The following is a 25393-nucleotide window of genomic DNA, read 5'->3' on the forward strand; positions in this document are numbered from 1 at the left end:
AGTGATTGAGTGCCTCCCTGGGTGAGTGATGGAGTTTCACCATTGGTTGGACGGCAAAGTCGGAGTTTCGCCATTAGTCGCATGAAGTCTTCTGTTATGTCGTCGACTGTTCATGGAACCAACATCAAAACAGCCGCTTTTTAAATGTAGTCGCACAAAAACAGCCGTTTAATAAATGTAGCCGGGGTCCAGCCACACACTAGGTTTTAACCTAGTCAAACAAGCGCATGGCCTGCTGTTGAATAATTTACTGTATCTGACTCGAGGAGAAAAAAAATGCTACCCTCTATATAGTTGCACTAGTCTGGTAGAGGAACGCAAATTACTGGGCTTGTTGCCACCACTTTTAGTGTGCTTGCTGTTAAGCAATGCACACAACAAGCAACTCTCACATTTCTTCCTGTTCTTCTTCAGACCACATCCCCTCCTGACGATTTTTACACCAAATACACATATTTTACAATTTTAAAAAAAATCTTATTTCCTGTACATTTTAAGATATTCAGGTTTTTCGGTTAAAAAAAAATCACCCATAGAAACAAAAGGTAAAACGTTCAAGCATTTTGGCTATGGCAGTTGTGTGGTAGTTGCCCCGCACTGCCTTTTGCCTCCTGTTTTTCTAATTTCTAAATTAATCAGCCAAAAAGAATTTACATTCCTTTCCTTCACTGCTGCTGCTGCAATGTGTGATTTTGCTGCAAAAATGTACTGCTCCAGTCATGTGCTGCGCAGCAGACTGATAAGATTTCGGCTTCCGTTGTAGCACATTGTAGCCTGCGACTACTATGAATAGTATATTTTATCATGTACATGGTGAAATTCATGATTATTACCACTGTCTCAATGAAACCCTTATTACCAATTCATTACAATGGACTGACAGGAGTTTTGTAATCTAGTCTGTGTATTCAAACTTAATAAAATGACATGAAGTTGAGGCAGTTTGCCTGAGAGACGGTTATGGGGAGACAGAGAGGCGATGTCTTCATAATCAATGAAGTTTCTGTGTTGTTTTGGACTAAATGTAGCATATGTCTGCAAAAAGAGTTACTCGTAACACACAGCGTGCAAGAAATTAAGGTGACGTTTCACAGATACCCCTTGAACACAGCAAGATATTTTGCAACAAACTGCCATACAGGAGCTTACAAGAGAGCTACACACCCCCTTCATTCGGACATTATCACCCCTAGAGCAACTGGCTCTTTTCCACAGCTCAAAATGCTTCCACCACATTTAGAAAACAACTCATTCAGTTCTCATTACTTTCCACTCATTTGTTTTTTGTTTTTTGGTTTTTTTTACATCTTTACTGATCTAAGGACACTTCTTTCTTTAACTTTTCAAAATGTAAACTTATTCTGTCTTCAAATATCCATAGAATTTGATTGGCAAGTCCTCAGTAATCACGACTGTCATCTCATGTCATCATCAGCCGCTTCTCCGGGGCAGAGACACGGTGGCAGCGAGCTAAGTAGGGCACTCCAGATGTCCCTTTCCCCAGCAACGCCCTCCAGCTCCTCCTGGAGGATCCCACGGCCTTCCCGGGGCAGATTGGACATGTAGTCCTTCCATCGAGTTCTGGGTCTGCCGCGGGGTCTCCTCCCTGTTGGACGTGCCCAGAAAACCTCCAAAGGAAGGCGCCAGGAGGCATCCTAATCAGATGCCCGAACCACCTCAACTGGCTCCTTTAGATGCAAAGAAGCAGCAGCTCTACTCCGAGCTCCCTCCGGATGTTTGAGCTCCTCACCCTATCTCTAAGGCTGAGCCCAGACACCCTACGGAGGAAACTCATTTCAGCCGCTTGTACCCGCGATCTCACCCTTTCAGTCACTACCCAATGCCCATGACCATAGGTGAGGGCTGGAACGAAGACTGACTGGTAAATTGAGAGCTTTGCCTTCCGTCTCAGCTCCCTCTTCACCACAACGGTCCAGTACAACGTCCGCATTACTGCTGATGCTGCACCAATCTGTCTGTCAATCCCCCGCTCCATCCTACCCTCACTCATGAACAACACCCCGAGATACTTGAACTCCTTCACTTGAGGCAACAACGCATCCTCAACCCGGAGGGAGCAATCCACCATTTTCCCGTAGAGAACCATGGCATCAGACTTGGAGGTCTCAATCTCAACTGTCATTCCAATCAAACTGTCAGCAAGTTCATATCTAGGTAGGGGGATAGGAGTGCAGTGGACACCCCCCCCACACACACACACACACACCAAATATACCTAGTAACCCCCTAGCAACACCCAGCAACTACTTAGCAACAACCTTGCAACCATACGTAATCACCTATTAGCCAACAAGCAACACTTGCAACCATTGAGAAACTGCAGACAATCATCTAGCAACCACTTAGCAGTAACCAAGCATCTAATTGGCAACAGCACAGTCATACTGTAACCACTTCGCAACACCAGCCAATATTTCGACCACAGTCTCCCTCAGGGCATCATCCCCCTGAAGATGACGATGGTCAAAAACATTGAGTGGTGACTTTGTGCCCTCTCTAATAAATGAAGAAGTATATGAATTTACAATCAATTCATTCTGAATATTTTAGCGTTTTAGTTGTGTTTTAGTCAGCATTTGGGAAGCATCACAACCTTCTGGTCGATTCTGACACAAAATTTGATAACAAGAAAATTTTAATTCATTGAGGAGTTTTATGAAAGTGACTGAAAGCAGGCTTCCAGATTTCAATAAACACTCAAAATTCACATTTCCTTATAAGTATTTGATTCTTGGAAACGTGGAAACGGTTCCAACAAAACGCCTCCTCACCTTGTGAACAACAAATTCTGTACACTTTTTAAAATATACAATCTCTACCAAATATTGGACCTTCATTTGAAGAGAATCATATAGAATTGGAAGCTCCTAGAGTGGACAGAACTGATTATATCTCATTTTGATTCCTAATACGACTTATGACTAGAACCACATTGCTCACACATTATTTCCATAAAATATCCTCTCTATCAAATACAGGATCTTACTGAGAAAACAAAATAAAAACACTGACAATAATAGCACATGCCAGGGATTGTTGTGATTATATCAAAATCTATCAAATTTTAAACAACAGCTACTGAAATTTGTTTTTATAAATGCTGTATAATCCCGGTAAAGAAATCACAGAAAGTTGATTCAGTTCATCTGGACATGTTTCTTGAGAGAAACCCTTCATTACTCATCTCAGTGACTTCAGTCTCAACTGATTGCAGGTATCCCCACCCTTGTAACTCTAGTTAATGGTCACAGTAATTTGCATATGAAACCGATCGTTGTTTTCCGCCATTATGCAACTGTGCTGTTCATAAGGGTGGGCATACCTGCAGTCAGTTGAGACTGAAGAGGTCACTTAGGGCACGGACACACCGTCGGCCAATGTCGGGCCCTCGGTGAGCATCTGTGACCCTAGTTTTTGTGGTGTGTCCTGCACCGTCGGCACTAGTCGGATCCCTGTCGGCAGCTTTTCGGCTGATTCAGCATGTTGAATCGGCGGAGCCCGTCAGTGAGAGAGATCACTCTGACTGGCTGTCCAGCTTAGCGAATCAGTGAAGAACATACATGTTCGTTGGCTGTCGGCTGTAGTCTTTGCAGTGTGTTCAAGTGCTACTTTTTGGCCCAGACGGCAGGTGACGTGAGGCGACGCAACAGTCGGTCTTCATCGCCGCTAGTCAGTTTGGTGTGTCTGAGCCCTTAGATGAGCGATGAAATGTTCTTCTCAATAAATGTTGTGTCCAGATGAACTGATTCAACTTTCTGTGAGCTACTGAATTCCTGCTAACCTATTAAGAGAGTCTGGCCTGTGATGAGAAGTACCATTACAAACCTGTGATTCTATGGCAGGCACCATTGGAGGCTGGATGACATCATGAACAGGAATTGAAGAGGATGAGGGGGGGCCTTTTTTGTTCTGATGACCTCTAGCAGGTGGTCTGGGAATGACCCCGGCACCAGAGCTTGAGTAGAGTCCCTGACTGTCAGCTTCCTGATACAGAGCTGCATGCCGTGCCTCTGCTTCATTCTTCCCCACTATGAACCTGGGCAGTGGCAAGTCCTTGACTGTAGGAAGAAAACCATTAATAGCATTACAGACAAAGACAGAGGGAGAGGAATAGGAATAGAGTGAGTGACTTAAGGCACAGTAAAAGAGCTACATTTCGGCCTTCAGTTGAGCCATATTGCTCTGTTGCTTTGTTTAAACAGAAGCTTTGCGGTTAGAGGGGCAGACCAGTGGGTGAAAAGTTGCTGAACGCCACCTCTAAATAGAGAAAGACGTTGTGATGTACGGAAACTGCCGTAACTATCAAATGACTGACACAATGAAGTTCACAATGTGTGAGCTACTGCGAAAAGTGTCCTAGCACTTAAGTTCTGGAATGGTAGCTGACTTTTTAACTACTTTCATCCATGATACACTGCTGTTGTGTGGCAACAAAAAAAGCCTCACAATCAACCTGCACCTGTCATATCAATTCTACAGCAGCTAAGAGATATATGTTTAGATGCAGACTATCCAAATGCTGAATACAGAAATTGTGAATCTTTCAAAAAAGCACAGAAAACCTTAACAGCATCATCGAACGAAGAGAGCAATACTGTGTTGTATAGTCACAGTATGTTCTACTCTTTCAACCACTCTTTCCCTTTTGAAACTGATAATGGAAAGAGAACAGCAAAAATAAGAGACGCAAACGCACAACTATGCTCATTTCCTGCAACACACGGCTGATAAATGAGCTCTTTTCCGTTTATGTTATACTACCAAATACAGAACTTTGCTGTAATGATTACTCAATAACTCATTTAAAGCGCTTTATCCATAAAGATGAGCTGAATAAAAAAAACAATAAATATTCACTTTTAGTGTGTATGCATGATACCGACACAGCATACGGTAACAAATCTTCATTATTTTTAGCAGCATATAGTAAGGGTATTACATAATAAGAGTATTACATGTCACATATGCGATGGCTTCACATCTGATCACATTAAATCAGAGGCATTACCTCTGCTCATTTTCAGAAACTGAAATGTGTCCTAAATGCTAGAAAACAGACGTGTCTGTAGTTGAAAGCAACTACAATGTATTCCACTTATCTAAGTGTGAGGAAGTGGCCTCTGCGCTTCCTTATCTCAACTTTTGAAATTGTGAATTATACTAGTCATGAATTAGACTGATTATAACCAGTTAAGGAGTTTCATGCTGTTCTGAGACAAAACTAGTGTCTCGTGTAGTATGAATACTAATGAACATGATATCTTTCCATATATTTTAAAGGTGCTATAAATGAGATAGCAGCAAACAACTAATTGCTGTGTAAAGAGATAGTGGAGTAATGGCGTCCTAAGCGCAGAATGAAGTCACACTCTGTGTGTGTGTGTGTTGTAATCAGAGTTTCTCCGTTCTTTGTTTCGGAGGCCGGTCTGGCCGCTCGTGCATGTTAGTACATCATGTGCGCATGTCAGTGCATGTGAGGTAGCTAGTGTTAGCGCAATAGCTAGAAAGCTAAAACATTACATGGATTTAGCTGCTTACCAAGCTGAATACATTGCTAATGTTAATGTAATAACTGTACTTTAAAAATCAATACAACGAAATATCCAAATAGCCTAGAACGTGAAGGAAGGGGGAAGGTTTGTTTTGTTTTTGTCTGAGATGCAGGAGCTGAATGTCGTTTAGAGCACCTTTAACAAAAGCTTAGTGAAAGGCAAACAAAAAAAACAAACATAATTTTTCAGTTAGGCCCTGAAGGGCTTAGAGTTGAGAAGCAAGTGAAGCCTGAAACTGTCCATAGCCTATCACAAATGTAAGCCTCTCAATGGGTTGAATATGGTTTAAACCATTTGCCAGACACTTTGACTTTTCAGTTGTTGGTCAAATTCAAGAAGCTCATATAAAGTATCGCTACTTTTTTTTTTTTTTAAAAACATGTTTTCTTTGCCAAAGACTGATTAAAGTTAGATAACAGCTGCAAAGCATAGCATTCGTTATTCTAAAGATTTTTGTCATCTACATTGTACATCCTGATCTTCTCAAAATGTCTTACAGGAAGAGACCTTTGATAATCCATCACTACAATAACCAGCTCTGACCGGGCAGAAATTGGAGCTGCAAATACAACACAAGAGGGCTAAGACACGGCCAAGACTTTGTGCTAAGTAGAACATTCTATTGGTTAGCTGTGTGGCCAGATATGCTGTTAAGTGAAGGCAACATGTAGGAATACCATGTAGGTTTTACCTTCTTGCAGTGAGGGTTTCTGAAAGAAGCGCAGGGAGAGACGGCTTGCTAACAGTCCATTTAACAAGAACTTGACCAGATTCAAGTCGAAATGGAACTCACCTGAGTTAAGGCTCTCAACCCTGAGGGGCAGACCAGACTGGGCAATGGCGATGAGCTTTAGAGCAATATAGAACTGGCTCCGTCCAAAGTGACCAAGTCGAGTGGCTCCACACAACTCTGTGATCTGAGCACACAGGGAAACACAAGGAAGAACTGTTAACTAAGATATTGTATTTTTAAATATTTTTGCTGTTACTGATTACTAACTCACTCTCTTTGATTTAACATACTGCATAAATGCAATGATAAGAATGAATTCAACTAATCAATAGAATAGAATTACTTCTGACGTGAGTGCAAAGATAACTGAAGAAGTGAAACAACACAAGTCATAAAGAAGAGGATTAACCAAATTTCCGCATTTATCAAGGAAAACAAATGAAAAGGTATTACTCAATACTGGCAACACGATGGTCAAAAACATTTTTTCTAGACACCCCAATGTCAGCAAACCAGTTTCTTAGAAGGGAATACATCAAACAGGAATTATAAAACTGTTGTTTCCAAGAAAACATATATCAAGCAGGGGAGGAAAAGACAGAACATGACTCATATTGATAGCACATTCTGTTCTGAAGTCAAATTCAATGTTACACTTGATCTCATGATGAATAGGCTTTATATGAGATATGTACATGCAGGGCCAATATGTGGATACCAGTAAGCAAAGCATTCATATGAAATGAACCTCTCGAAATTGAGAAGAGAAATATTAAGTTTTAAAGTTCTGAAATCTAAAATCCCTCACATGATGAATATCCTGCTACAGCTGTCTGAACCTTCTTGAACAAATACTTAATCTGAATAATGTGCATACAAGGAATGACAATCCTAGTTCGCAGACTGCTGGAACGATACATACGCTGTCCACGTTCCACTGCCCCCTAAAATGTTAATGTTGCACACCAAATAAAGGGAAGTTTTTTTTCCCTTTCTTTCTTTCTTTCTTTTTTTTTTCATTTTACACAGATCCCCTGTCGACCTTGAAAAGGATGCTGACTCATGAACTGCAAACACTGGCTGCTGAGATGGGGAGTCACGAGAATGAGCCGCTATGGTTAATCTCGCCCCCTAATTCAGAGACAGGATGAGGAAGCAAGGGGGGGGTGGCAATATGTGGCACGACAACAGCAGCAACGGTGTGAATCCGTCAAACTGAGAGAGCACATGTCTACACTCGACCAACACAAACACATAAGGGTTTTAAGAGCAACTGGTTTGTGGCACTAAATTGCACATAATCCAAGAGCATAGCAATTAGTCGCAGGCGTGTGTCATACGTAAACATGTCACGAGAAAAAAACAGACTCGACAGGGGGATGCATAACGTTTCGGCACCGAGTCTCCTGTGCAAATGAGCCAGTTTGAATGCAGTGCTAAAAAGGTGACTGGGGGAAAGGGACGAGGTGCTTGAGCTGACAGGGAGATGATTGAGACAGTGTGACACGTTACGGGCACATGAATGACTCATCAATGTATATTAAACAGATGAGAAACCCGCCTTGTCTGTGTGCAGGGCACGCTGTTGTGGTTTCACATAACGTTAACGCACTTGGCCGCGTAGGGACTGTGCGGCTAAAGCTAACGTTAGCCAGAAGAAGGTGTGTCTCTTGCTACGCCACACAACCAACGCGTTAGCTCGCCGGTGTGGCGAGTTAGCTTTGTCGGTCCTGCTAAAAGTGCTTGCTAACCGTTAGCTTACCTGCAGGGCAGTGAAACTCCCGTTGACTTGCTAACCCGTTAGCTTACCTGCAGGACAGTGAAACCCCCGTTGACTTGCTAACCCGTTAGCTTACCTGCAGGACAGTGGAACTCCCGTCGACTTGCTAACCCGTTAGCTTACCTGCGGGACAGTGAAACTCTCGTCGACTTGCTAACCCGTTAGCTTACCTGCAGGACAGTGGAACTCCCGTCGACTTGCTAACCCGTTAGCTTACCTACAGGTCAGTGAAACTCCCGTCGACTTGCTAACCCGTTAGCTTACCTGCAGGACAACTTCGCTGGGGAGCTGGGCCGCCCGGAAAAGGTCAAGAACTCTGCCGTTGGAAGCCACTTTCTTGGTGTTATCCGTGTCGCAATAAACGAACAAGTCCGAGTAGTATTTCTGCTCGACGTCACTCAACGTAAGGCTTTCCATTGTGCTGCCGAGCAAACCTCGTCGCCGAGCCAGCAAGCTATGGAACAGCCCTTGGCCGCGGGGTGGGGGGGGTCCAAAAAAATGGGCGAGACTTCAGGTTCCCAACTTAGCTAGCTAGCGCTGGCACACCAGTTAGCCTCACTGAGGGCGATCAAGCCGGGAAGGCGCCGTAAGCTCTTGAGCCCCTCTTATTGTCTTCTATCTCGAAAAGTCCCGAATGAAGTTAGACGCGGGAGCCAGCCGAGTGCTCTATCGTGGAATGGTTGCATGCAGCTGTTGACGTAACTTGCGGGACTAGCCGAGCCAAGTAGCCAACAGCTGGCTCGTACAGGCGAGCTCCAAGCTAACAGTCGCTACCTTGAATCAAAGTCAGCGGCTCCGGCTAACGAGCCAAGTCTCTTGAGTGCGCCCGTCTGCTTTAGCCTCGGACGTCTACCGAAACGGCCTTCGTGAGCACTCGCCCTTCCGCCTCAACTCCGCCGTAAGACCGCGTCTCTTCGTTTCGGCGGAAATGATCTCCCCCTTGCCCGACCGTTAGAAGTAAAGTTGCGGGGTCCCTTCTCCGGCAGTCATAGCCGCCATTCCCACCGTAGAATTCCTACGGCCCCTTGACGTCATCGCGCAGGTTGCCGCGAGCTCGTTCTGCCCCCCGGGGGACCCGGATGAGGGGATGTCAACAGAGAAGTTATGCGGACGAGAAGATCCGTCTAGTCCGGCGTTTCTCAACCCGGGGGGGCTCCGCGGACCCCTAGTGGCCCGTGGTGTCATTGCAAGGGGTCCGTGAAAATGAAATGTCTTTAAAAAAAAGATCCTATGACATTTATAGAAATAGGATTGTTTTACTCAAATGTGACTGAGACCTTTATCTACCTAAACTATAAAGGGTAACAGGACTTTTTTCTCTAATTACATCTGTTTCACAAGTGCAATTTATTGTATTTTAATAAGAGATCTCGCTCCCGTTTGCATTGTTAAAAGTTACTGCATAAAAATTCTGCTGTTACATATATCTGAAAGTTACTGAATACATATTCTGTTTTGTTACATATATCTGAAAGTTACTGAATACATATTCTGTTTTGTTACATATATCTGAAAGTTACTGAATACATATTCTGTTTTGTTACATATATCTGAAAGTTACTGCATAAGAATTCTGTTTTGTTAACTATATCTAAGTTACAACTGAAAGCTCTTATTTTTGCCCCAAAGAGTGAATAAATGCTATAATGCAATTTAAAATGCAGTTTCTACTGTTTCTATCAAATTGCAACCCCCCTCCCCCAAGATCAGGTGGAGGGGTCCTCAGGGTAGATCAAAAATACGCAGGGGGTCCAGGACCCCAAAAAGGTGGAGAACCACTGCTCTAGTCTAAAGAAAAACGCGTTTGAATGGCACCGAACGCCTTCGTATTTATGTGCCTATTTAACGTCTGTCCTATCCGACCACCAGCGCCTTTCGCGTTGGTGTCTTTGCTATGATGATTTGTACCGCCGCACTCTCAAGCACGAACATGTTGCCGTCCGGCCTCTGTCTGTGTGCGTGCATGGCAGAGCCGTGTGGAGACCCTGAAAGAGGGGCAAGAGCTGAAAGTGAAACAGTTAATAAAAGGTGGCACGCGGAGCAAGATTTGAAAACAGTGACATTATTCACAGCATGACGTGGTGTGTTATTTTGTTGAATTATTGCAAACAGAACATAACATGAATTCTAGCCGAGTCACGCTGTCATCAAACTTTAGAATAAATTGGCATTTAATGACAAAACCATGGCAGGTCGTTTTTTCTGTATTTTTTTTCTTTTTTTAAGAATATCTTTATTACATTTTGGATGAACACAAGTCAAGAGCTCAGACGCGACATGACAAAATGAGTAAGAATAAGAAATAAAAAATAGTAGGTATTGTAACGTGCATGGATAAATAGACACGTTGGTCCTTGATTAACGGGTCAGACCCTTTAGTCGAGCGGTTAACGTTATCGCCTGCGGAGTGAGAGACACGGGTTCGCGTCCCGGCTGTGGCGGTTCCCGGACTGCTCCCCGAATTCGCTACGTTGATGTCAGAAGTGGGATGGTGAGAGGCCGTAAGGCCATCGGAAGCGTATGCGCCCAGAGGCGGGAAGCAGCTGATATGCTTAAACGCGGGGGCGCGCTTCCCGAAGGAGGAGGGTAGTGTAACATGCATGGATTCGCTGGGTCTGACCCTTTAGTCGAGCGGTCAGTGATGTCTCCCGCGGTGCGGGCGATACAGGTTCGCGTCCCGGCCGCGGCAGTTCCTGTGATTGCCCCCCTTTATTCGCTTGCGGAGAGGGAGACATCGCTGACCGCTCGACTAAAGGGTCAGACTTCGTGTCTACCCATCCATGCACGTTACACTAGCACCCTCCTTCGGGAAGCACGTCCCCTCGCTTAAGCATATCAACTCCGTCACGCATACGCTTCCGATGACCTCACGGTCTCACCATCCCACTTCTAACACCAATGTAGCAAATTCGGGGGACAGTCCGGGAACCGCCACATCCGGGACGCGAACCCGTGACTCCCACTCCGCAAGCGACAACGTTAACCAGTCGACTAAAGCGTCCGACCCGTTAGTCAAGGACCAACGTGTCTACTTATCCATGCACGTTACAGTATTATCTCCATCCGCAAGCCTCACCACCCCCTACAACAGAGAAAGGCAACAGCAAATATATAAATAAACAAATATGTAAACAAATAGCAAGGTTACAGGAAAACTGGTTTTGCAGTAGAAAAGGTACAGGGACAAGCTAGGCCGGTTTAGGACACTCTTGTTATATGGACAATGAAAGCATAGGTCCAATATGTTCTAAGTCAGGGTCCCAAACTCTATAGAAGTAGATTGTGCCACGACTTTTTTGTTGGAGTGACGTCCTTGATCCAAAAGAGAAAAATATTCTTCCTAGTGGCAAAAGTCAATAGATTTAATAGCCTCTTGTGTTTGATATTTATAATATGGCCATCTGGAAGACCAAGAAGGAGACACATAGGATCTAACTCAACTGGAACACCAAAAATAACACACAGTTCATCCACAATACCAGACCAGTAGCTTTGTAGCTTCACACATGACCAGAAACAGTTATTGCCATCCTCAGAGTTACACTTACAGCAGAGCGGCGATAAATTAGCATCCATCTCGTTTTTGAGAGCAAGTGTTATATGCGTACGATGTAAAAATTTAAACTGAGTAGATTTGGTTCAATTACAGATAGATATTTCCATAGAATGGGTCCACACTTCCTGCCAATCTGGGTCATCAATTGAGATGCCCAAGTCCCTCTCCCATGCTTGCTTAATAGCTTGGGAAGTTAGAGATGAGTTGGAATTTAGGGCTTTATAAAATACACTAATGCGTTTCTTGGACACTTGTGAAGACAAAGCCCTTTCTACATGTGAGGTGGCACTAATGGTTGTTAATGTATCTTTAGTGATGAAGTGTCTGATTTGCAAGTACCTAAAAATTTCACCTTTCTGTAAGCCATATCACTGCTGCAGCTGCTGAAAAGATAGTAAAGTCTGGCCATCGAATCAATCTCCTAGCTTTAAAGCCCCAGTCTTGGCAGCCTGGCAGAAATTCCGGGCCATCCAGAATAGTAGTAAGAGGGGATGTTAAATGAGCACGACCCTCTATAGTATGGATACAACTCCAGGCTCTGACTGCACCTAAAGTGATAGGGTTAGTACAGAGGTCCTTAACAGACTCAAAGTTATTCACAAACAGCAAATTCCACAAGAGGATTCAATGTCGAGCCAAATTGAGGCTGGGTCATATTTGAGCCCATATGCTATCACTCGAAGACATGCTGCCAACTGATAGAGTCTCACATTTGGTACATCCCTCATTTCATTTTTAACATGTGCCTGCACATTGTTTATAATGACAATAAAATTGAATTGAATTGAAATTGAATTGAATCTAAGCCCCCATAAGAGCCAGCCATGTGGAGTTTTGCCATCTTCAGTCGGCGCTTGCTTTTGCTCCAGAACTCATCCAGCCTTCGAGCACTTTGATAACCTTATTGGATAATAAAATAGGGATCATTTGAAATGGGTAGAGTAATCTGGGCAGGATGTTCATTTTAATCAGAGCAATTCTTCCAAGCCAGGGAAGAGGTAAGGGGGCCCAGCAATCTAAATCTGCCTTTATGGCATCGAGAAGAGAAAGGAAATTGGCCTTCAACATATGACCATATGTGGGTGTTATATATACTCCAAAGTAAACAAAACCAGAGGGTAACCATTGGAAAGGAAAGGGCTCTGACAGGCCTAGGACAGACATTAGTGACCTCAGCGGCATGACCTCAGAGTTTGCTAAATTAATTCTGTACCCTGAAAAAGTGCCAAATATTGAAATGGATTGGATCAAACAGGGAAAACAGTTTTGTGGTTCCGATAAAAATATCAACACGTCATCTGCGTAAAGAGTGATTTTATGCTCCCTCTCGCCAATGAGAACACCAGATATTAGAGCGTTCTGCCTTATTGTTTGAGCCAGTAGCTACATAGCAACATCAAATAGCAACGAGCTAAGAGGGTCACCCTGTCTATTCCCACAGTGAAGAGGAAAGTTGCTAGATCTCATTCCATTAGTTAGAACTGCTGCCATTGGAGAACTGTAAAGAACCCTGACCCAACTGACAAAGTTATCACCCAGGCCAAATTTCTCCAGTCTATAAAATAAATAAGACCACTCAACCCGGTCAAAAGCCTTCTCGGCATCAAGAGAAAGCACAAGGGTGGGGTCCTTGCAGCCCTGGGATGGCTGAATGATATTAAGGAGCCTTCTAATATTATCACTTGAGTTTCGACCCTTAATAAAACCAGTCCGGTCCTCCTTAATAATGTAAGGTAACCCTTTTTCCAAATGCATGGCTACTAATTTGGAAAGCAGTTTTTGGTCAGAGTTAAGAAGGACAACAGGCCTATAGGTGGCGCAGCTATCAGGGCACTTTCCTTTTTAAGGATAAGGGCGATATTGGCCTCCATGTGTGATTGAGGTAGGATCCCATTTTCAAAAGAATGGTTAAACATTGCCAGCAATGGGTGCAAAATAATATTATTAAACTCCTTATAAAACTCACACCCAATCCATCTGGCCCTGGGGCCTTCCCCAATAGCATAGACTTCAACGCAAGCAGTGCTTCCTCTCTTGTAACTGGGGCATTTAACTGTAGTTTTTGTGCTTCTGTAGCCTTTGGGAGTCTCAGGTCAGGGAAAAATAAATGCATAAGGGCTAGGGCATTGTCACAGTGTTCCGATTTATATAAATTGGAATAAAATAATGCAAATTATTTCTTAATAGTTTTGGTATCAAATGAGCTGACACCAGTAGAGTCTGTAATTGAGGCAATAGTTTGAGAGTCTGCCCTCTTTTTGACAAGATTGGCAAGATATCTACCGGGTCTTCCCCCGAACTCATGCAACTTCTGTCAGGCGAATTTGAGGGAGTGCTCAGAGTCCTGCATCAGCAGAGTATTCAGCACATTACTCCCTTGAGTGAGTTTGGGCTTGGACTAGATATGTAATGTTTCTCCAAGTAGGCTAATATATATATATTCAAGGAGCTTATGTTGTTCATTCTCTCGGGTGCTACGAAAGACATGATTAAACCCCGAGAGTAAGCTTTACATGTCTCCCAAAGGACAGAGGAATTGTCTGTAGATAGTGGATTAATTGAATAAAACATCTTGAATTCTGAGGTAAAATAGGAAATGAAATTATCATCTTTGAGAAGAGATGACTGGAGTCTCCAGCGCTTTGATAATGCCCTTTCCCCAAAAAGAGAATAAACCATATATAAAGGGGCATGGCCAGATAAGATGACGCTACCTGTGGTACATGACAGAACTAAAAACATTTTTGATGAAGGAATGATAAGATAATAAATTCTAGTATAACTTTTATGGGGGGCAGAGAAAAAAGTAAACTCTGAGTGAGTAAGATGGAACTCCCTCCATATGTCTGAATACCCACTGTCATGACGTATAGAAATGAGCACCCTGGCTTGCTTTGAAGGAGGAGAAAAGCCAGGCGGAAATTTATCAAGAGAGGGATTAAGATGGCAGTGTACCTCTTTTAAATGGAAGTTACAAAGGAAAAGACAGAGAGCAAGAAAACAAGATTCAGAGGAGTCAGTGGACAGGCAGAAAGAGGAAACTGAAAAGAGAAATCAGATGAGTGCACTGACATTGGTCCAGACTCAGAGGATGAAGATATTAGTACTATTCATTTATTTATGTCTTCTTTTCTTTCGGCTGCTCCCGTTAGGGGGCGCCACAGCGGATCATCCATTTCCATCTCTTTCTGTCTTCTGCATCTTCCTCTGTCACACCAGCCACCTGCATGTCCTCCCTCACCTCATCCGTAAACCTCCTCTTTGGCCTTCCTCTTCTCCTCTTCCCTGGCAGCTCCATATTCAGCATCCTTCTCCCAATATACCCAGCATCGCTCCTCAAAACACATGTCCACACCATCTCAATCTCACTTGTCTCGCGACCGAGCCAGTATGGACATCTGATTTATGATCTGCATATTTGATTTGGCAAAGGTTTTACGCTGGATGCTCTTCCTGATGCAACCCTCCCCTGGCTTATCCTGGCTTGGGACTGTCACTAAGAATACACTGCCTTGTGCATCCCCAGTGACCGGGTTTATTAGTTTATGTATTGTAGCGAATTCGGGGGCAACCACAGGAACTGCCGCAGCCGGGACGCGAACCTGTATTTCCCGCACCGTGGAAGACATCGCTAACCGCTCGACTAAAGGGTCCGACCCGTTAGCCAACGTGTCTACTTATGCATGCACGTTCCCCTCCTTCGGGGAAGCGCGTCGCGCGTATTCCACTTCCGACACCAATGTAGTGAATTCGGGGGGGGGTAGCTCGGGACGTCACATCCGGGACGCGAACCCGTGGCTCCCACACTGCAAGCGACAACGTTAACCAGTAGACTAAAGGGTTAGTCGAGCGGTTAGCGATGTCTCCGCGGGAGACTAGGGTTCGCGTCCCGGCTGCTGCAGTTCCTGTGGTTAATTCGCTACATTGGTGTCAGAAGTGGGATGGTGAGATCGGAAGCGTATGCGCCCAGAGGCGTGAAGGAGCTGATATGCTTAAGGCCGGAGACGCCCTTCCCGAAGGAAGGGGGCAATGTAACGATCGCGGATGAATGGCTCGGTAGCCCTTGGCTAAGGGATCGGACCCTTTAGTCGACTGGTTAACGTTGTCGCCCGCGGTGCGGAATACACAAGTTCGCGCCCCGGCTGTGACGGTCCGGCTTGGGACACGTTTCCTGAAGGAGGGGGGCAATGTAACTTACATGAATACGCCCCGAAGGAGGGGGGTAGGGTAACGTGCATGGAGAAGCCCTTGGTTGTCGCTTGCGGCGTGGGAGACACGGGTTCGCGTCCCGGCTGTGGCGACGGTCTCCCAGACTGCCCCCCCCCCTAAATTCGCTACATTGGTGTCAGAAGTGGGATACGCGCACTACCCCCCCCCCCCTTTCCCGAAGGAGGGGGGTAGTGTAACGTGCATGGATAAGTAGACATGTTGGCCCTTGGCTAAAGGGTCGGGCCCTTCAGTCGACTGGTTAACGTTGTCGCCCGCGGTGCGGGAGCCACGGATTCGCATCCCGGCTGTGAGGGTCCGGCTGCTCCCCGAAATTAGCTACAGTATCTTTATTTATTCATTTTTATTTGGTTGCTTTTCTTTATTTGTTAACATATGTTAATTTGGCTCCTTTTATTTATTTAATTATGTCTATTGTGTTTATTGTTTTGGCGGCACGGTGGTGCAGTGGTTAACGCGGTCGCCTCACAGCAAGAAGGTCCTGGGTCCGACCCCCAGTATAGTCCAACCTTGGGGGTCATCCCGGGTCCTCCTCTGTGGGGAGTTTGCATGTTCTCCCCACGACCCTGAGAGCAGGATAAGCGGTTCAGATATCGGATGGATGGGGGTTCTATTGTTTTGATTGTATTTGTTTTTGTTTTTTTGTATTTAAATCCCCCCCCTTTATTTTTTCTCTCCCCAATTGTATCCGGCCAAGTACCCCACTCTTCCGAGCCGTCCCGATCTCTGCTCCACCCCCTCTGCCGATCCTGGGACGGCTGCGGACTACCACATGCCTCCTCCGATACATGTGGAGTCACCAGCCGCTTCTTTTCACCTGACAGTGAGGAGTTTCACCAGCGGGACGTAGCGCGCGGGAGGATCACATACGGCTCTGTGCATAACTGGAGTCCACTGACTTCCGGTTTCTACTGCAGCGGTCATATCAGTTTCCTGTTTGTTGGCGCGCGCCATTAACAATGGCATATTTTTCGCGATGGCTGCAAGATTTACCATGGATAAATGTCAACGACGTGCACACAACCGTCCGCACACTTTCACCTGCACCTACCAGCAAACGGGTGAAACGTTTCAAGTTGTACATATTGTAGCGAATTAGGGGGACAACGCAACCACAGGAACTGCCGCGGCCGGGAGGCGAACCCGTATCGTCCGCACCGCAGGAGACATCGCTAACCGCTAGACTAAAGGGTCAGACCCGCCGCGCCAGCGTGTCTACTTATCCATTCACGTCACATTACCCCCCTCCTTCGGGAAGCGCATCTCCGCGCTTAAGCGTATCAGCTCCTTCACGCCTCAGGGCGCCTGCGCTTCCGATGGCTTTACGGTCGCTCCATCCCACTTCTGACACCAATGTAGCGAATTCGGGGGGCAACCGCAGGAAGTGCCGCGGCCGGGAAGCGAACCCGTATAGCCCGCACGGCAGGAGACATCGCTAACCGCTAGTCTAAAGGGTCAGGCCCGCCAGCCAGCGGCCAGCGTGTCTTCTTATCCATGCACGTTACAATATCAAGTTACGTCCACAATTTCAGTTCATACTTCCGATCAACCAACCAATCGCCAATATAGTCAAGGTCAAGCAGATCAAGTAGCCAACCGCCAATAAAGTCAGAAGAAGAAGTAGAAGAACAAGAACAAATAGAAGTAGAGCAACCAACCGCCAATAAAGTACTCAATACGAATGAGAAGAATGAGGAGGAGGAGGAGAAGAACTAATGAGGTGAACTACAGGGTGAGGCCATGAGAGAGCGCCTCTCAGATGTTTTTGCTGTCAGAAATATGGACATGTTGCAGCACTGCGTAACGGAGTCGGAAGATGTGGCGAAGACGGCGGCAATGTGGAAGACTGTAAAGCTGATAAAGCGCAAGCAAAGCGCGGGAAATCACGACACGGGGTCGGCACAGTGTCCAACAAGAATTGAGGAAGAGAAATCGAACAAGATGAGAGCAGAAAAGGGGATCGTCGTGTGCTGACACTGCTAAAAGAATGGGGAGAAACAACGAGAATGATGTGAGAGAAGAACCCAAGGATCATCCGGTCCTTTTGGCAACGGTAGTGAACTGTGCTGCTGGAGTAGAAAGAAAATCGGGACATTCCTGGGTGTTGTAGGAGTTTCTGGAGACATAACCTGTTTTATCGAAAAGACATGAGTTTGTGTGTGTGTGTGTGTGTGTGTGTGTGTGTGTGTGTGTGTGTGTGTGTGTGTGTGTGTGTGTGTGTGTGTGTGTACATACACACAGGGTGTTGTGATGCGTCTAGTGCAGCAGTGTGTAGTTGGAGGGAAGGTGCATGGGTTCTTCCAACCCGCTTGTGTCCTTCCTGCCCTTAGCTTGCTGCCGCTGGCTAGCCTCTGTGGCGAATAGGGCAGCATCCTAGCGTGTAAGCCTTCCCTTGCCAGTACATAGCCTCTCCTTCACCAAGACTCCTGCCAGGCCTCCCCGTGGCCACACGTGGTAACTGGGGTCTTGCGGCCCCAGGCTAACTGGGCAGGGGATCTCGGAGCAGGAGTGGGCCCCAGAGATATGGTGAGCAGGCCCACCCTGGTGGACACGTCCTGGCACCTATCAACCACTGCCCCGCTGCCTTGTGGGTGAGTCTGGGAAGACATAAGGCTAAGGGAGCTCACCCCAACAGAAAAGCAAGCTGTGGCGGCACGCTTCGAGGCGGTTTCCGAAAAACTGGATTTCCGGCAGCCCCCTGCAGTTGTGTGGAGGTGCCGGTCGTCTAGGGATCCCCCTTGCCATCGGAACCATCTCCTCTACAATCAAGTCATGTGGCGTTGGGAGAAGCGCACCCCCCATGCCACTTTAAAACCCATCTCTGCGCAGGTATCTTCTGCTATCTGAGTCCTCAAAGGACCCACAAACAGAAGAAGATGGTCATCATCGGGCACCATGGACAACCAGCAAGCAAGTGCGTGTGTGTATGTGTGTGTGTGTTTCAATAGACATTCTGGCTCGCTCACTACTCCAGTTGGTGGCGGTAGAGCGCCAAATCGTTCTTTGTCAGCCGCCAATAAACGTAGAAGAAGAAGAAGAGGAAGCAGACGAAGAAGACGAAGAAGAAGAACTTCTTGTCCGCTTCGGAGAGGCTCGCAGTTGTAACTTCAGGTGAATACTAATCTTTACCGCTTTCACCGCAACAGTCGAGACGTTACCGCTTCGGACCAGTTTGAGGACAGTTAACGCCGTAGATTGTGTTGACTTCGTCGTCGAACGACAATCGTTAACTTACGCGCCGCGCTCCACGTCGCCGGCTGTGTTGTCGCCCGAGATGCGGTTGGAGTCATTTCCCACACGGCGGCACTTTAGCGCGCCGCCGCGTTAGGGATAACGAGTAGCTAGCATCGATGCTATGTTAGCCCTGCCTGTGCTATGGGAGCGGCCGGTCGCCCACTTCCGCATAGACGACTTCTTCTCGGCTCTCTTTGTGCCGCGCGGCCCGTTAACCGGCTTCCTTCCGTTGCGAGTCTAGTTCACCGGTCCCTCGAGACAAAGTTCGGAGGTCTTCTTCGTCTTCCGTGCAACGCAAACCTAACAGGCGTATCTGTTTAATCGTTCCGCGTCTCAATGGCATAAATTTACTCCAAAGTTGGTTTTTGTTCCCCTCTAGTGACCATGGACGTCCAACATGAAATAAAGCTGCTTGTGGAGGAAATTCAGCGTCTTGGCAGTAAAAGTGAGTCAAGTTAATGCTCAGTACTAATATGGAAAAGCTGTGACCTAACATTCGTCCTCTTTACATGCATTATGGCAGGTGCCAGAGCCTGTCACTCAAGCACGTCACTCAAGCACTGAGGAAATGTGTACAGCCGTGGTTCTCAGGTACCACCAGTATCGCTGGTTTTTATTATGCCAGGTGGCTCACTAGGTTCACCTGTTGTTTAAGGTCTAAAACCATACTGATTGGAGACTGGGATGAGTGGCACAACCGGTGAACGTAATGCACTAATACGTAATGCATAATAGTAAACCAGCAGTACTGATGATATCCGAGGACCTGACTGAGAACCAGTGGTGTACAGTCTTGTGCCGTGATCAGTGATCCTAATTCATTGCTCCCATAAATGCACTGAAAAGAGGCTTTAAACCCCTTCATCGAGGATTTAAATGCCCAATGCAATTCAATAGTTTTGTGAACATGGCTGCAAATGCACTTTCAGGATTCACTAGGCAGATTCATAACTGCTGTTTCTTAATGAATGCCTGCTTCTTGGAAATTTGGAAATGGTTCTGCTTTGGAACCAGTTCTTGAGGCCGAACCCTAGCTATTGTGGTCATTTACAATTGTGCCATCTTCTTACTGGTATCTCCAGTAGATGACACACATCAAACAGTGTTAGCCTAAACAATTTCTGAACGACTAGTTTGTTTCGCTCAATGAGCCCAAACTTAAGAGTTTTTATAGACGGCGTGATGTTTCATTACCGAGTAGAACAAGAGATGGTTTATCTTATAAAAGCAGGAAGGCAAACTGTAACAGGGATATCAACCAAGACTCCTGCATGAAACATGCACGTTTTTGTTTAATTCAGTTGTACTTTTGTAATCATTTCATTTTTGTAAAGTTTATTGTCACACACTATTGTCAGACATCTTTTTGTGTCACTGCCAAGCCAGGTTTTATTATAATACATGTTTCAAACAATAGTGTCCTTGCAGTCGTGGAATAGTACTCATATATAACCAATCTCTTATTTCAGATGCTGATGGAAAGACGAGTGTAAAGTTTGGCGTCTTGTTCAGTGATGACAGATGTGCCAATATCTTCGAGGCGTTGGTGGGCACTCTGAGGGCAGCCAAGAAGAAGAAGGTGGTGACATTCCAGGGGGAGCTGCTGCTGCAAGGAGTTCATGATGACGTTGACGTCATCCTGCTCCAAGAGTGAGACCAATATAAAAAATGGCGCCAAGTAGATCTCGATCATGTGAAATTCTTCCAAATACTTCAAGCAATTGATTGTGCTTTTGAAGTGCATCGGGTGGACCCAAAACCAAGCCATATTATCATATTTTCTGACAAATTGAGATGCTGTAATGCTTGGACAAAACTTAAGTACATATATTGGTTGTAAGTTTTACATAATTGTAGTTTCATTGTAGTCTTGGTTGAAGTTCAAATTTAACGGTTGTTTGTATTTGAAATTGCAGCCATTGTGGATTTTGTACATTTTTGTCTATCTTGCTTATTGTATGAGGCTGTGACCGCCGAGCAGATTTAACCTGCTCGGCGGTCACAGCCTCATACAGTTATGGGTCCAATTTACATGACTGCATTTATTGGTGATTTCACTGCACCAGAAAAGCTCAAACAATTGTCGGGGGAAAAAAGATATTTGAGAATATTTCAGGGTATGTTTTTGAAACGGATCTCATGTGCACAAATAGGGTTGTCGTGGATGAATTTAAGCTTGAAATTGTTTGGTGGCCATCACAGAACTTGTTACTCAGTTCAATTTCCATCTGAGCCATGTTAGTTCTTGGGTTGGGATTTAGGGACCGAGAAGCAGCTGTAGGTGAATTTTCAGAAGATGTCACTATCAGATACTACCATTCCAACCATTTTGTCACAAATGTCATTTTATCGACTGTTAAGTCTATAAATGCGTAGGCCAGGAATGTAAGATTTTGTTCCAACGTATTCGTTAGGATAATTTGTGATGTTTTTTTATGTCTTTGGTCATTATTGAAAATGTGCCATGGTTATTTGACGCGAATGCTTTTCTCATGGTTTGGCCGCCTGTTCTGATGTGTAATGTTTTGGATCAACGCTGAACGCACAGTGCAAAAATTAGATTCAATGTAGGATTAAGTAGTGTGACGTTAGATTTAATAGTTTAGAAATTAGAGGTAGGAACCCTTAATTTTAGTCATCTTTGAAGGGTTTTTTTTAGCAATCACATCTTGAAAATTTGCTTAAAACTTGTTCTTCAATGGATAGCTGGATATTCTAGCACGGGGGTCGATCATTAGTGCTGTTAAGTGGTAATTCCATCTACTGTTTACATTGGTCATTTTTACTACCTCTTGAGGACTTTCTAATGTGGCATTTTGACAGCGGTTACTTTCCAAATCAAAACACGGTTCCTTAATGAATAATTTCCAGTTACAATACAAGTATAAATCAGGAATGACTTTTGCACATTTCAATTTTGTATTCATGCAATTGTTCTCAGACTAGTTTGTGTTCTGTCTTTTTATATGCCTGCAGCAGTGTTGTTTATCTACAACTGACGCTGCAGAATTTGCCTTCGTAATGACAAAGAACGTGGTGTTGGTAAAATTACGGCAATTGAGTTTCATGTGCAATTCTTATTAAACCATAGCACGACTGATGCCAAATGTTGGAAATGGAAATGTTGATGTTGAAGTTTGATGTCTCTCAGGACCTCTTCTCTTCCATAGGCCTGTGTTTTGTTGGGCAAATTACATATTCATGTCATTTTTAAAAAATATCCATTGATTACCTTATTTTTAGGTGTTGCTGTTTATTTCATTCAAGACAAATTGATAAAAAAAAAATGTGGCAACTTCTCTGATCAGGAAAAGATAATTTTTGCATATCTGTCCAGTGTTATTCTGGATATTTTTATCTTCACCAATACTGTGAATAGCATGACTAGGATCAAATGGGGTGAGAACAAAGAAAATCTCGATCAAAATGTCTTTACTAGTAAAAGCGAGCCCTGTAACTGTGCTTCACTTTACAGTTGAACTGCAGTTCGCTGTCACTGATTTTGACCGAGTAAAACTGAGATTTCGCCCACAACCAGGTTTGTGTAATGTAACTTTAGTGCTGGAGGCGGGGCCAGGGGCGCTGGAGGAGGGGCTACATGTAGCACTAGAGGCGGGCCCAGGGATGCTGGAGGAGGAGCTACATACAGTGCTACATGTGGCCCCGCCTCCGGCACTACATGTAACCTGCCTCCTCCAGCGTCCCTGGGCCCGCCTCCAGCGCTACATGTGACTCCGCTTCCAGCATCCCTGTCTGCTAATATAGCACCTCTGAGCTACCACCCTGCTCCTACACCTGCTGCCCCCTATCCAGTTCATCCAACCTAGCATTACCAACCTGACACAGCCTAGATTAAAGCAGCATAGCTGGGAAAGTCCGTTTCCGTGTTCTTTAATCGGGACACACATCTGTACCTTGAGCCAGCTCTAACCACCAGATTCCCTGGAGACCCCATCTCCTTTTTAGTAACCGTCAGCCTTAAACTAATGCACAAAGCAATACTTTGCTTATGAGGTATGGCAGTCACAAGGAAAGTTGTGGAAATAAAAGACAAAAGCTTTGGTAATGGCGAAAGTGTCAGTTTAAATGCTGGTGATTTAGGATTTCAGGTGATTCAGCTGTTAGCTGTATATGTTTATCTTGATAAGAATTTCAGCTAAATGTTTAAAATGCCTTGTGGTCACGTGTAGACGTTGTACGTTGGCGGGTTTGTCCAGAAAAGACAGATTTGCGCCCAGACTGAGTGTTTATCTTGCGATGCCTGCGTATTACGAGACCGAGCCCACAGGGTTTGTCCTGAGCTTCCGTATAAGAAAGAACACATTCCCAAGACAACAGAGGTTTCTATTTGGAATACACTGCAAAGACAAAGACAACTCCAATTAAAATGTATGAGCTGCTTTGCTGCCTATATCTTTTATTGTCTCCGACCGTGTGAACGCAACATTTGATCCGGATATGCAGTTTGTCTCAAGGGAGGTCACGGTTACGTTAAGGTTTGTCACCAGTTAAACCAAGGCCGAGCTTTGACGAGCAAAATCCTGAAGTAGGAACCCTTAAGACAACATGCATGCGTGTTTGTATTGTATTTGTATCTGCACTGAAGAATGCATTGTCAGCCAATTCTGTTCTTTTACCATATTAATTAGGATGGGAAGGAGGGGGGAGGTCTTCCCCATCTTTCACTCGAAGCCCTTAGTAGTTGGTCAATAGGGCTGTAAGAAAATATCAACACACGAATATCGCAATATCTTTTGTGATACTGTATCGATTCTCGAAACCACTATGTGGATTTTTAAGTGTTTACATGTAGAGGTTCGTGACAAAGGTTCATCATATTATGTAACAGGAGGTAGTCAGTTAGAGCGGGCGCCTCACAGCAGTAAGGTCCCGGGTTCGAGCCCCGGGGTAGCGTGATCCTCCCGTGCGCTATGTCCCCCTAGTGAAACTCCTTACTGTCAGGTGAAAAGAAGCGGCTGGCGACTCCACATGTATTGGAGGAGGCATGTGGTAGTGTGCAGCCCTCCCCGGCTCGGCAGAGGAAGTGGAGCAGCGACCGGGACGGCTCGGAGAGTGGGGTAATTGGCCAAACGCAATTGGGGAGAAACCCCCCCCCCAAAAAAACGATTCAAATAAACTCACTTTAGCTCTGTTGAGCTGCTTCAAAGCCATCTATTTTACAATGTCAGTGTAAAATGCCTAGTCAGGATAGGATGTATCTATAATAATAATATTTATATTTATATAGCACTTTTCTAAAACAATGTTACAAAGTGCTTTACAAAGAAAACCAGACAAGGCAAAAATAAGAGTAAGACCAAATAAGCAAGAGTAAAATTAAAAACAGTATAAACAAATTTAAAAAAAAACAAATATTAAACATTTGTAAAACCTTTCATATAAAGGAAAGTTTTAAGACGAGATTGAAAAGAAGCTAGAGACTTGGTTTGAATTAGTTCGACAGGAAGAGAGTTCCATAGTGTGGGGTCTCTAACAGCAAAACCCCGATCACCCTTTGTAACAAACCGAGACCTGGGAATAACCAGCAGGGCTCCATTTTCAGATCTTAATGGTCGAGAGGGTGTATACCAGGTCAACAAATCAGAAATCTATGTAGGACCAAGACCGTTTAAAGTGAATTCTCGTTTGCAGCGGCTTCACTCAGTGCCGGTGTAGGGAGATGGCAGTGCGAATTCACATTTGCAGCGGCCTCACCCAGTACCGTCCATGCAGTGTCTTTGTCCATGTCTGTGTCTACGTTTTGTCTTCGTTTGATGGCCGGGAGAGCTGGCTAAGCTTACTGCTAGCCCATGCAGACCGGCAGTTCCAATAACAACAAAGGTGGTTTGGCGGCGGCCTCACCTTGCATTGACTGGTGTTTTTGATGTCATCGTGAGGAGTGTGGGCAGGTGTGTTGAGGGTGTCTGGCTGGGGAAGCTGGCGCTGGATCGGCTGGGACAGTTTGGTCTGCTTCATCCAGTGAGCTTGGGGACCACAGCCCCTGCCTGGAGCTGCACTCGGAGAAGAAACACTGACGGTGGTCTGACAGAACACGGAAGCAGGGCAGGCTAAGCTATCTGCTAACCCATGCAGACCGGTGGTTCCGACAGTCATCCTGGCTGGCGTTCGTTCCCTTGGACAGTGAATTTTTTGTGTGTGTTAGTTTGGGTATGTGTGTTCTTGTACTTTTTGGATGTGTTTTTGTCCTTGTGTTGTACTGCTGTGGGCTGGGGGAAACGGCATATGGTTTCATTTCATGTACGCGAGTGCATGAAGTGAAATGACAAAGT

General features: G+C 45.1%; 2 protein-coding genes across 4 annotated transcripts in view; one reads left to right on the forward strand and one right to left on the reverse strand.

The window, feature by feature from the left end:
* reps1 (RALBP1 associated Eps domain containing 1) overlaps positions 1–9197 on the reverse strand; it is a 42401-nt gene extending 33204 nt beyond the window's left edge. For all 3 annotated transcript variants that reach the window (XM_056294079.1, XM_056294077.1, XM_056294080.1), the window contains exons 1-3: positions 8351–9197; positions 6367–6490; positions 3847–4079 (exon numbers count right to left, since the gene is read on the reverse strand). In XM_056294079.1, coding sequence (XP_056150054.1) covers positions 3847–4079; positions 6367–6490; positions 8351–8503 — 510 coding nt within the window. In that variant the 5' untranslated portion in view covers positions 8504–9197. The remainder of the gene's footprint in view (positions 1–3846; positions 4080–6366; positions 6491–8350) is intronic.
* Positions 9198–18925: 9728 nt separating this feature from the next.
* abracl (ABRA C-terminal like) lies at positions 18926–22345 on the forward strand. The gene is made up of 3 exons (XM_056294712.1): positions 18926–18980; positions 19483–19548; positions 20573–22345. Exons 2-3 carry the CDS (start codon positions 19488–19490, stop codon positions 20755–20757), a joined length of 246 nt encoding a protein of 81 aa, XP_056150687.1. The 5' UTR covers positions 18926–18980; positions 19483–19487; the 3' UTR covers positions 20758–22345.
* Positions 22346–25393: the final 3048 nt, after the last annotated feature.

The sequence above is a fragment of the Lampris incognitus genome, chromosome 15, assembly GCF_029633865.1.
Source record: "Lampris incognitus isolate fLamInc1 chromosome 15, fLamInc1.hap2, whole genome shotgun sequence".
In the NCBI taxonomy this organism is placed as follows: domain Eukaryota; kingdom Metazoa; phylum Chordata; class Actinopteri; order Lampriformes; family Lampridae; genus Lampris; species Lampris incognitus.

Bases quoted from the DNA above. Each gene is read 5' to 3' on its own strand.
- abracl (XM_056294712.1), top strand. From the start codon at position 19,488: ATGGACGTCCAACATGAAATAAAGCTGCTTGTGGAGGAAATTCAGCGT. The intron at 19,549-20,572 runs GTGAGTCAAGTT...CTCTTATTTCAG, and splicing joins TCAGCGTCTTGGCAGTAAAA to ATGCTGATGGAAAGACGAGT.